This window comes from Poecilia reticulata, chromosome 18 (assembly GCF_904066995.2).
Source record: "Poecilia reticulata chromosome 18, P_reticulata-male-v2, whole genome shotgun sequence".
In the NCBI taxonomy this organism is placed as follows: domain Eukaryota; kingdom Metazoa; phylum Chordata; class Actinopteri; order Cyprinodontiformes; family Poeciliidae; genus Poecilia; species Poecilia reticulata.
The window spans coordinates 6,474,833-6,487,340 of NC_088847.1; the positions used below are offsets into that span (position 1 = coordinate 6,474,833).

The 12,508-nt window shown below is 38.3% G+C and overlaps 1 protein-coding gene across 1 annotated transcript; it reads left to right on the forward strand.

Annotated features, from left to right (window-relative positions):
* The first annotated feature begins 802 nt into the window (after positions 1 to 802).
* LOC103480309 (protein translocase subunit SecA-like) lies at positions 803 to 9,186 on the forward strand. The gene is made up of 3 exons (XM_008435196.3): positions 803 to 3,760; positions 3,963 to 4,151; positions 4,380 to 9,186. The coding sequence occupies exon 3, from the start codon at positions 4,398 to 4,400 to the stop codon at positions 7,944 to 7,946; it is 3,549 nt and encodes a 1,182-aa protein (XP_008433418.2). The 5' UTR covers positions 803 to 3,760; positions 3,963 to 4,151; positions 4,380 to 4,397; the 3' UTR covers positions 7,947 to 9,186.
* The last annotated feature ends 3,322 nt before the right edge of the window (positions 9,187 to 12,508 follow it).

Here is a 12,508-nt window from a genome sequence, read left to right on the forward strand (position 1 = left end):
GAACAATGCCTTTTCCAGCATGATGGAGCACCTTGCCATAAAGCAAAGGTGGTAACTAACTGGCTCAGGGAACAAAACATAGAGATTGTGGGTCCATGTCCTGGAAACTCCCCAGATCTTTATCCCATTGAAAACTTGTGGTCAATCATCAAGAGACGGGTGGACAAACAAACCCAGGAATTCTTACAAAATGCAAGCATTGATTGTGCAAGAATGGACTGCTATCAGTCAGGATTTGGTCCAGAAGTTGATTGAGAGCATGCCAGGGAGAATTGCAGAGGTCCTGAAGAAGAGGGGGCAACACTGCAAATATTGACTTGCTGCATTAACTCATGAGTAACAAAAGCTTTTATTGACAGAATAATATGATTGCAATTGTATGTCTGTATGTGATGAAAACATCTGACATACACACATGAAAACCAGAGGGCAGCAGTCATGTGAAAATATATTTGTGTCATTCTCAAAACTTTTGGCCATGACTGTACACACAGTGGTTTTGATTGTTCAAAAGAAAAACGTGGTGTTGTAAGATTATGGGAGTTATTGAAATTTTCTCAACTTCTTTTTTTTTTTTTTTTGTTTTTCCCAGGAGTTCCTTTTTACAGCAACGATTTATTTGTTTGAACAAAAACGTTTTAGCTATTGGTGTTAATTACCACAGTTATTAATTTTTTTTTCTTGCTAATAATTAAGACAATTACCTGGAAGTACCAGTAATGGCAGCCCAATGGTACTCAGACAAAGAACTGCTGAATCATGACTATTATTGTTCCAGGACAAACTAATTGACATTTCCAATTGTTCAAAATAGAGATACTGATAATGTCCACATGGTGGCACTGTTTTCTTTTTCATTGCTTTGCTTCTGTAGACCGAGACGTTTTTGTAACCATCACTGGTTTTGTTTCTTCACAAAGTCAAAGAATTGAGTCACTATTTGCTTATGCCTTGGGCCGATTTTGATTGTTCACAATGACATAGAGGTGATTATGTATTCTGCAGTCCTGATTTTGAAATAAGGGGCTCTAAGAAAAGCAACACACAATGTTTTGTTAAACTGCCAAAAAAAAAAAAAAAGAACTAAACCCCATGTTAAAACCACTTATTCATGTCTGGGGAAAAACTAATTTGCCAGGACATGCTGAGATGTCTACCTACTGAGCTTGATCTGGTGATTTCATGTCATGTGAAAAAAACCCAGAAAAACATAAATTCCAGGAAGTCTACGTTTGGAGTCACACAGGCAAAGCACTGTGCTGCAATTGTCAAGTCATTGCTTCACATTTTTGATGCTTCGTCTATCCTGATTACCACCAATGAAAGACTAAATACTGGATCCTGGCTACAGCCTGACTCGGTGCCCTGTTGATCGTGGTGGTTCTAGTTTCAAACTGTCTCTTGTGTGAAAATGTATGAAATCATCGTAAAAACGCTTAACATCATTAACAACTTATTACATTTTGTGTTTAACCATTGCTTACACAAGCTAGGTTTAAAGTAAATGCTCTGAAGATTCACTGATAAGGCATCACAAAGTATGGTGTTCAGGCACGTAGTACCTAGTGATCCAAAGCGTCCCAGTAGAACTTTGTACGGTGGCCCTGAGGTGCAAACCACTACAACAATTACAAATTACGAAAGCATTATACGACTGCTTCCATCTGTTTACCTTCTTCACATCTTGTTGTAAAGTGTGTTCTTGTGATAAAAAACACAGATTCACCAGGGCATCCACATGATGTTGAAGAAAATCTAAATTACTACATCATGCCACCCTATTCCATTACGCCATGGTCCGGTTCTGATGTTCACCTGCCCATTGTTGGTTTTTTTAGGTGGTGCTCAACATTGGCACCCAAACTGGTCTGAAACCATGAAACAGCATATAACCTAACACCTTTCCGTCTGAACCAACATTTAATTCTTCCGTAATTTTAGGGAGTTTTGGATCTGAGCACACGGGCATCGACCTTCGTTCACCATGTGCAGCAGTGACCCAGCTGCCGGTTCACCACGATTCCTTCCATTGGTCTACTTTCCCAGAAGAGAAAGAGAACTATATACTCTTTGTATGCTTTGGCAAAATCCAAAGTGAAATAAACATTAGGTGAAATTGAACATTTAGATTTTAGTTCCACTTCCCTCAGTGATTGTTACATTTGGTCACTCATGTGACCGGGGTAGTTTTGATCCTGGCATATGACATCATTTCTTTCGTCAAACAGCATCTGCTCTGGCTGCTCCTGTTCCAGTCAGGCTGGTGGTCAGTTGTCAAAGACAAAACTGTATTTCCAGCTTGTGGTTCGTCTAATTTGACCTCATTTTGGGTCATTTTAAGATTGTAGATGTTCTGATTGCATTAGAGAACAGCCTTTAGTTTTAGCTCAATGGTAAACAAAATGTCCCACCAACAGTGAAACAGAATAAATCAAGCACTGTTGTTTGGCAGAGTATTTCATTGTAGCTGTCTCCAAAATAACAAGCTTGCTAGCACATGTCGAAGACTCTTGCCAAACAAAACACTCTGGGTTTTTTCTGTGTGTAGCTCGAGAACCAGCCTAACCAATCAAAACTGAAAGCAAGCTTTAGGGTTAAGTGAGGCCAATAGTCAGCTCAGCTGGAGCTGTGAATATGTTTTATCTTGTCAGTATAGCCTGACTTTAAACAACAACAACAAAAAAGTAATCTAAGGTCACACTCTTTCCTCACTTTATTAACTGTCCCTTCAGACACTCGGCTTCAAATAAACACGTTTTGAGGTATTATAATTGTTTAAATTCAGATGGATTTTATTTGTAACATTTAGGAAATAAAAATAAAAAAAACATTTGGATTAAAAATTATTTTTATTAAAGTTGAGCTGACTTGAAATTGTCTAAGCTAAAATCTGCTGCAGAGTGAGTGAAAATTTTAGATGAAATAAAAGTGATTGGCCAACATTTAAAAACTACCTAAAAGAGTGTGTGTACAAGAATGTACACAGCCCTATAAAAACGACTGGGTTTTGTGAAGTGAAAATAGGACAATTATAAACAAATGTATTACTTTTTCCACATGGCTTGACAGTTAACCTGTGTAATTCAGCTGTAAAAGAAAAAACAGACAGGTCCATCCATGCATGGACTGAAAGATTATGTGTTGCCATCTGTCACTAAAAGTGTTGCATCCATTTGCTGTTACTTCACTGAGTATGATGGTGAAGGTAAGCTGTCTGATCGACCCATTAGGACCTCCAACCTTCTGCCAGAAACTTTTAAAAGTTTAACTGCAAGAAATTACGCTTTACCACCATTATAAGTGATTATTGACCATTTGACGCCAGCAGGTTCTAAAAATGAAAGTCGGACCTCCGGTTCTTGAACTGGGAAATCACAATAACATGCAGCGGTCTAATTGCAAAGCCACCCCTTGATGTATAAATGTAAAAGTATACATTTTATGAAATGATGCAATTCTCTACAGTGCTATGAAAAACAGCACATAGGTACCAGTCATCACCTGCGTATCTCACAATGACTGGTCATAATATTTGTGCCCTCTGCATGTACAGTAATTCACTTTGTTTAGAGTAAATAAAGCTAAAACCTGGAAATTCCCTCTGGGCGGCACAGAGTCAAAGCAAAAGTGAAACCAACACAAAAGTATTAAAAGGATAAGAATGACTTCTCACAGCAGGAGGAAGCTTGCTTTCCACGTCGGCAATTCAGTTGGAAATAAACGTACGACTCTGACCGGGATTTAAGAGGACGGTGATCAGGTGAGTCACGATGTCAATAAGGTCTTAATTCTACTAGGTTTGTGAGTGTGAGTAAAGGGAAAGAAAAAAAATCATGTTTCTGCTTTAAATACAATTTTTCAAACTTCAAGTCATCATGATTGAAGTAGAAATAGTATCTCAGTTACAGCACAGATCCATAAAAAATGTTTTACTAACATGAGCTATGATCATTTACATGCAGGGTATGCAGAATACGGACGTCAGTGCAGTTCTGTCACTACATGCCAAGTTAGATGAAGTAAACAGCCGGAAGCCCCCTGGGGGTGGTGCCAATTTAAAGACAGCAACATTGAAGCAGCAACCAAGTTAAAAAGACAAACATGATCACAGGGTGACACATCTGCTGCTTGATTTGTTGTTTTTGTACCAGGTGAGTCCACTGCTCTTAAAATGAATTTTGTAATCCAGCAGTATTGAAAATAGCTTTGTGTAACTATAACCCAGAACTTTTACTTAGCTACATATTATGAATGTTTGGCGCGGTGTTTCATTGCAGCTATAGCATATTGTTAGATGTTGTTAAACGCTGTTGTATGTTTCTCTTTAAAAAAGGTTTCTATAAAACACTTTCTAAGCATTTTACTCTATTCTGTTTTAGCCAGACTTGAGCAAGGAAATGGATCCCAGAGTGATTCACCGAGTTGTAACTTCTTTCCTTGCTCCTCGTCTATTTTCTCCAAATGAAAATGAAAAGAATCTCATCAAGCTGCTGCAAGGACTGGTCAGGAGTATTAAATGGAGACCTGAAGACGTCGGTGAACTGTTTGATGCCCTTCTACAGCGATTTGAGTCAGTGTGTAGAAATGACAGATCACAACTCCTCACATGGTTGCTCCAAATGTTGCACTGGATTCAAATTAATTACATCACATCCACCTGGAGATCTAATTCAGGAAGTAGCCTTCTGGAGTTGATCAGAGACACGGCAGTGACCAATGAAGCTCTCAAGGCATGTTTGGCAGATGATGAAGACAAAACATTGGATGAGATTATTGAAGAAATCCGAGATGGAGACTTTAACCAAGTTAATAATGAGTTGTTGGCTGAAGTTCGAGATATTGTGTCATCAGTTCAAGCTGCTCTTAGGTCTCGCAGTTCAGGATCAGAGCTGACTGGCCTGAGAAAAGTCTTGCTGATTCTTTGCCAGGCAGCAGAAAAAGCTCATTTCAGACCACGACTGACCCAGATGGTGAGCTGGTGTCTCATGGCTCCATCCAAAACGGGGCGCCTCATTCAGGTTGGCACTGGAGAGGGGAAGTCCTGCATTGTGGCCATGTTTGCTGCCTTTCGAGCTCTGAGAGGAGAAAAAGTCGACATCATGTCGAGTTCATCTGTTCTAGCAGAGAGAGACATGAGAGAATGGAAGAAATTTTATGAACTTTTAAAGATCAGTGTGGACTGTAACATCAACAAGCAAGACGAAGACTCAAAAAAGTGCTATGAGAGCCAGATTGTTTATGGTACTGCAGAGCAGTTCACTAGAGACTGGCTGAAACACCATGTTGATAGGAAGGACATATTTGGCCAGAGGACATTCCAGTGTGCAATTGTGGATGAGGTAGATTCTTTGATGCTGGACGAAGGTCATCATGTTCTCTACATGAGCAGTGACATGCCTGCTCTGCAGCATCTCAACCCTCTTCTGGCATTAATATGGGCCACTGCTAACCATTACAGCAAATTAGGGTCAGGTCACATTGTTGGGAGAAAATACCCCTTTCATCAAGTTGTATTAGGACAGATCAAGCAGGAAGCATTGGATGAGTTGACTGTTCTTCAAATGGCCGAGGACACAGGGGTACTGGCCAATGGCACAGTCATGGAAATACAGAGGAATCCAAGTCTTTTAGATGAGAAAACTGCAAATGTTCCAGCCGACAAGCTGGTCGAGTTCTTTACGTCAGTGGAGACCAGATTCCCATCATGTCAGTTTGCTTTGCACAGCATCAACACAGACGGATCCATAGAAGAACTAAATAGAAGACCACCAGGAGAAAGTGGTCAGAGACGAGTGTCTCTGCTTTTGAATGGTGGCTTCTGTCAATACATGTATCCTGATACAGACAGTGTACTGAGAGCTACAGAAGAGGAAGTCAGGCGCTTTCTGCATTTCACACCACGTGAGCTGAACAGGTCTGAAGGAAGCTGCTACATCCCAGGTTTCCTTTCAGATCTTATAGACTCAAAACTAAAGGTCTGGATAAAAAATGCATTCTGTGCACAAAGCATGGAAAAAGATCATGAATATATCTTTGAAGGTGATATAATTGTACCTGTGGACTACAGCTGCACAGATGTGGTTGGAAACAGCTTGAAATGGTGTGATGGTCTACAGCAGTTCCTTGAGATGAAACATCAGACAAAGTTAAGTGATATGACCACCATCACCAACTACATGTCCAACGTTGGTTTGCTTCAAAAGTACAAAAGTCAGATTTACGGACTGTCTGGGACTCTTGGAGAACAAGCAGAGATTGAGAGCATGAGGAAAACATTTCAGGGCATCAAGACTTGCCAAATCCCTTCATTCAAGCGCCAGAAGCTGTTTGAGGTTCAAGGAGTTATCATGAAGGACGAAGGAAGATGGATCGAGAAAATCTGTGAAGTTGTGTTTTATCAAATCAAGCCTACACCATACAGGTCTCCAAGAGCTGTGCTAGTGACTTGTGAATCAATCAAGCTAGCAAAGTTACTGTACCAAATTTTTAGTGGTAGAGTCTCAAGCACAATGCTTTACATCAAAAACAAGGACAACAGTGTTGTCTTTACAAAGAAGTTGGGTGCAGGAGACGTCATCATAGCAACAAACCTGGCTGCTCGTGGAACAGACCTTCAGGTTTCTGACTCTGTAAAGTCAGCAGGGGGTTTGTTTGTTGTGCAAACTTTTCTGCCTGATAATTCCCGTGTGGAGGCTCAGGGCATTGGACATACAGCTAGACAAGGATCACCAGGGTCTGCTCAGATGGTTGTCTGCTTCACTCATCTGTCAGAGCCGCTACAGTTGCTAATTCTAACACGTAACTTTCTGTCCTTCATGGAAAATATTGCAGATGCCTCTGAAACCTTTCTGAAGTTGTTTCTTATGCACTTGAGGCAGTATCAGAGGAGCAGCACCAGGGGAGAAAGTCAGGAATTGTCCTCGCTGCTGTATCGTATTTTGACTGAAAACACCAACTCTGATTTGATGATGGTTAAAGAGATCAGAGATGCATTAGTGGCTGAACAACTGTCTAGCTACGTGGAGTCTGATTTACCAAACATAAAGAAGAAAGAAGAACTCTTCAGTCAGTACCTGGAAACACTGGATCTGCTCTACAAGAACAACAACAACAAACCAGCTGAATCAGATGTTTCCGCACTCAGTGAGTTTTGGGGAATGTGGCTCCTGACAAAATTTTCTGAGGAAGGCTCTGCTGTTAGATTGAAAGCCATCCTGAGTGCAGACCTGAGTACAGCCTTACAAAAACTAGGACAGAGAGAATCTCCCTCATCCAACGTGCACTACTACACTATCAAAGGTAGTGAGCTCGAAAAAATGGGAAGGCAAACAGAGAGTATTGACATGTATACTAAAGTCATAAACCAGGACCCCTGTTGGGCAGCAGTTGCATTTTACAATCGTGCTTCTGCATCTTTAGCCCAACACAACAGGACCCAGGACCCTGAGTGTCTCAATCAGGCTCTGGAAGATTTACAAAAAGCTCTCATGTCTGTGATGCTCCACTGTGACCAGCTGGATGTCACGTACAGATACGTCACACAGCAAACCACAAACCCTGCTGGCAACTCGACAACCAGATTCGACAAACACATCATGGCCAGACACACAGTTCTGGTGTCCTTCAAAACAAATATTTATGAAACAATGCAGAAGGTAGACAGGGCCAAGGACACGAGCGGATCTGTTAGAGTGAAGAAGACTCCTGTCTACTCCCTGGTTTCTCTGGAGCATCTTCTTCCCATGCCAGTGATCTTGTTGGAATCAGCCAGGGCGATTTATTCCAGAAACCCTCTGTTGAGGCACCAACTCGCCAATCATCCTTCCTTAGATATTTTCAATGAAGTCATGAGTCTTGAATCTATGGGCCTTACTCACATCTATTTCGTAGAGATACCCTCTTCTTTGGCTGCCTTCTTTGCAAAGATAGCTCGGGCCTTTCACTGATTGGGTTGACTTTGTGAGAGTGAAGAAACTGAACACAGTATATTTTTTGACAAGATACAATATCCACATATTAATTTAAATTATGCACAAAAAATGTTTAGGGTTGTTGACAAGTGATCACAAAAGGGCCTAAGGAGATAGAGATGCATTTTTTCAGCAGACCTTTGTGTTGCTTACATGAGCAGAGTCAGTGACTTTTGGTAAGGGGTGAAAATATTCTGCCCATAACAATTGTATAGTATTGAAAACATAGATTTTTCTTCTGACTACCAATTCTTTGAAAAGGGATGGAAACTTATTAACTTTGCATGTTATAACAGTTTTTTTTATAATGAATTGCTATAAATCAGTTTACATGGTTACAGAGGAAACCTCTAGCTTTTTTTTTTTTTTAGAAAAAAATGATACATTTTTCTTCTACATCTCAGTGTCTACAGATACATGTTTAAAGTTCTACGTTTCTGAAAAAAGTTTAACATTTTACATTTTTATCATTTTTTTAAGTCCAGTTTTGACATACAATGTAATAATCACAATGACTTGATACTTTATGTTACCATGAGAAACTTTATTATATGTGACAAAGACACAAAGAGTCATAACAAAGTGTCTGGTATGTGTTTTGTCGTAACTTTGGATAAAATCTTGGATTTCCTGCCAAAGATATTGGCACATACATATGCCAAACATAGCATATGTATGTATGTATATATATAAATAAAATGTGAAAATTTTATTTTTTGTATGAATTGACTTTTTATTAAAGAGCATAAACAGAAGCTGATGACTGTGGCCTCTTTATTTGATACACCTATTTTGTATTTGTAATTATAAATACAAAACAGCCAAATGCCCTGCATGTCCAGCCCACTCTGTAACCCACAGACTACCTGGACCCCCAGTTAAACTATCTTGTGCTGATAAAACTGTCTAATGCATGTAAATGACATCCTCTATGTCTGCATCTCTATTTATCATTAACCTACATATATTTAGTTGACTGTGTACCAAATGGCACTAGGCACGTTTTTAATCTGTCCAGTAGATGTCAGTGTTTTATTCACATACACAATAAAACACCGTGTTTCAAATTCCACATGCACAGACGCTCTAAATGAAAAAGAAAACAAGCTGAAAGAAAACACTGAATAGATGCAGGACTATAAAAACTTTGATTTTTATATAAATTAGTGAAAACTGTGAGGAAACCCACATGTATGCATAAAAATATTTGTGAATTGATAAAAAGACTTTCTGCTAAGAAATAAAAAGTAGAGACATAAATAACACATCAAAACAAAATGTTACTTTAAAAATGGTTCTGCTTAGATTTTGTGTTTGGATTGTCTATAATTTATGTTGTGATGTTCAAATATACTTTGTTAGCATCTGTTTTGTAAATATTACAGAACTAAATATAAATACATTTACTTAAGTCAATGTCTGACAGAATATCCCATTCATAGTGAAACAGAATGAATGAGAAATTTGTGTTTGGTGCCAACAAAATCAGATGATGCAGACATTAGTTTTTTTTTTTTATTTGTTTGTTTTTTTTTAGTTTGCTGGATAGAAAGCTATCTAAAAACCTCAAGAGAATTAAAGAAAATGATGTACTTATTAAGTCAATGATGAGTCATGACCTTAAGATCCGGGGTCAGAGGTCATTGGTGAGCTCAAATAAAACAGTTTCCATTGACATTATTAACTGTCAAGTGGAATCACATGATTCCACTTCTTTGCATACCTGAAAAAATAACAACATGAAGACATTTGCCAAACAAACCGCTCCGGGGATTTTCTGTCTGTAACCGTTTAGTAAACCAGTCTTACCAAAGCAAAACCAAAAGCATTTCTGAAGGTTATGCGAGGACAATAATGAGCTGATTTGGAGTTATGAGCATGTTTTATCTCGTCACTGTGGCTCTGCTCTCAGTTTTTTAATTGTTCCTCCAAACACTTGGCTTCAAATATATCATATATGTTCAAGGTATTAAATAAACACTGGGTTAAAGAGAGCTGACTTAAAAATTAACTTTATCAACAGACTAAATTTCAGCAGCCAGGCCTGTGAATGTAAAAACGTAAAGGATAGACAGACTGTTGTAATGTTTTTTACTTTTTCTGTGTGGCTTAATATATAACTGATAATAGTTTGCATCTCCTTCTGCTTGGCTGTCAATCTTTGATTCACTTTATTAAATTTGAGGAGATGCAATAAATTTAACATCATTATTTTAGGACAAAAAGATAAAAAATTATGCTGCTTCAATGATCAATCTAGAATCTAAATTCTTTTATATTTTTAGTTTGGACTTAATTTGATATTGATAGAACCTGAATGAATGATTTTCAAGAGTGTTAATGACCATGAGAATTTAAAACTATCACAAGTTCAATAATTGTTTATAGTGTTTTAAAGGAAAGTCAACATTTTATCACTTTGACATCTGGATGCCACACAACTTGATGCCTAAATACATAAATAACTAAATAAATCAAGATTCAATAATATATTAAAAACGGTTAAATTAGTACATTTTTAACAAAAAGTTGAATTTGTTAAATGTTCAAGTAATGCAACTTCAGTGTTTGTTATATTTCACATACTTATTTCACAAAAAGTTACCTGCAAACTAATCGCCTTGCATTACACTGAAAAAAAAAAAGAATCAACCATTTGCTGCAATGTAGAGCTTTGAAATAATAAATATTGGAATAACAGTTAAATTGGTGTATTTAGAACAGACTGTAACTTAAAAGGATCCAGGAGTAGTTGCTACAAGCGACTTTATTTGGGAAATATCTGTTTTTGATGTAAAAACAACTCTGTAATAATATTGAAGGCTGTTTAGTTTTTATACATTTTAATAAAATGTCGTCACAGGAACGTCGCCATGTAGTTCACGCCGCAATGCATTCTAGGTAAATGACGCCTAATGGTCCACCTGCTAGCTGCGTCCAGCCAAAACAGCGACGAGTAACGTTATCAAGGATTTTCTAATTGAACCTGGGCGCATTGAAATCGATCGAAATGTAGAAATAACAAGAGGTGATGAAGATGAGGAGGACCAAACAAAGGAAGAGGACAGAGTTGGCCGTAGGAGCTGCTGGTGTGTTGCTGCTGCCTTCTGCTTCCTAAATGAAATGATAAACTCTGGTCGAACTGCGTGATCCGGTAAGTACTGCTATAACTCTGTGTCGTCCAGGACATAAGTAGTACCGCCGGTACTACAGGTGCAGAGCTCTCTCAACATTTAAAACAGTTTCCGGTGCTCTCTTCCTGATGTTTCGTCCGGCGTTTTTTTCGCTCCGGTGGCAGCGGGACTTATTATTAGGGGCTTTGTGGATAAAAACGTCTCCACACCATTTTTTTTAGCTCGTTAAGGTAATGATCACCGGTTAGAGTCTTTGTCAGTTTTGCTCATACAAATGACAAAGTCTTGTGGAGAGAAATGTCGAGAGCACAAATTTTGGTCCTTTGGAAGTTGTGTTTCAGCTCCAGCTTTCGCTCACCGCGCTCTTCTTTTTTTCTGTGTGGAAGCGATCCAGATTCACCTTACTGTTTTTTTATTATTATTTTTTTATCACGGCCAATAGTGACACGGTGTGGCATTGTCTAAAATTATACCAGTGAAACGCAATATGATAAAGTTGGCCTTCCTGTGTTTACTTTGTAGATTCCAGTACAAAATGGACCTAATGACGTCATCAACCGACCAGGTGAAAAAATTGTGACGTCCACTGGTGAAAATATAATATATAATTTTTGAAGTAATTATGAGTTTTGGTGTGTCAACAACAATTTTTTTGGTTAATAGGAAAATTGCAAGATATTTAGGCCAACATGTTCAACTAATCTTGGATCCCTTAATAAAAAAGGGGGAAATCAGGAAGTTCTTCCTAAGGAGGCTAGGGTCCTTTAAAATCTGTTTGAATATTTTTGATACATTCTACCAGTGTTTTGTGTCTGGTGTTTTGTTTTATACTGTGGAGGATTCCAGACTTATATGAAGCAAATATTAAGACAAACAGTGGACTGTATTGCTGTTTGGTACCATTAGTACATGACGTGCATCACTTGGTGTCTATCCATTTGCATTTCTGACATCTTTTAATTTTCATATACATATTTTTGTTTGTTATTTAAGTAATCCCTAGCCTAATATTTAAGATTTATGCTGGGGGGAACTTTGGAACAAATTATACAGCTGAAAAGATTTGCATATTTACATGACCTTTGTGAGCATATTTAATGTTGTATTCATCTTTTGACATTTCACTGCTTTATGAATGTTAAGAAAGTGAAAGAAAAACTGTCACATAATCTGATTGCTGCCGTAACCTCTGGAATAACACCCTTGGCAGGACATGGTGAAGACGTTTGCCAAACAGACTGTAGGGGAATTTTTATAATGCAATACATTTCAAATCTTTTAACTTGGAGACCAAAGGTCAACTTCACAATGCCGACAAGTTGACATTAGGGTTGGTAGTTTTTACAGTTTATCTATGAGCATCATGAACCAACATCTGAAGGCCAAGAGAGGACAGCAATCCAA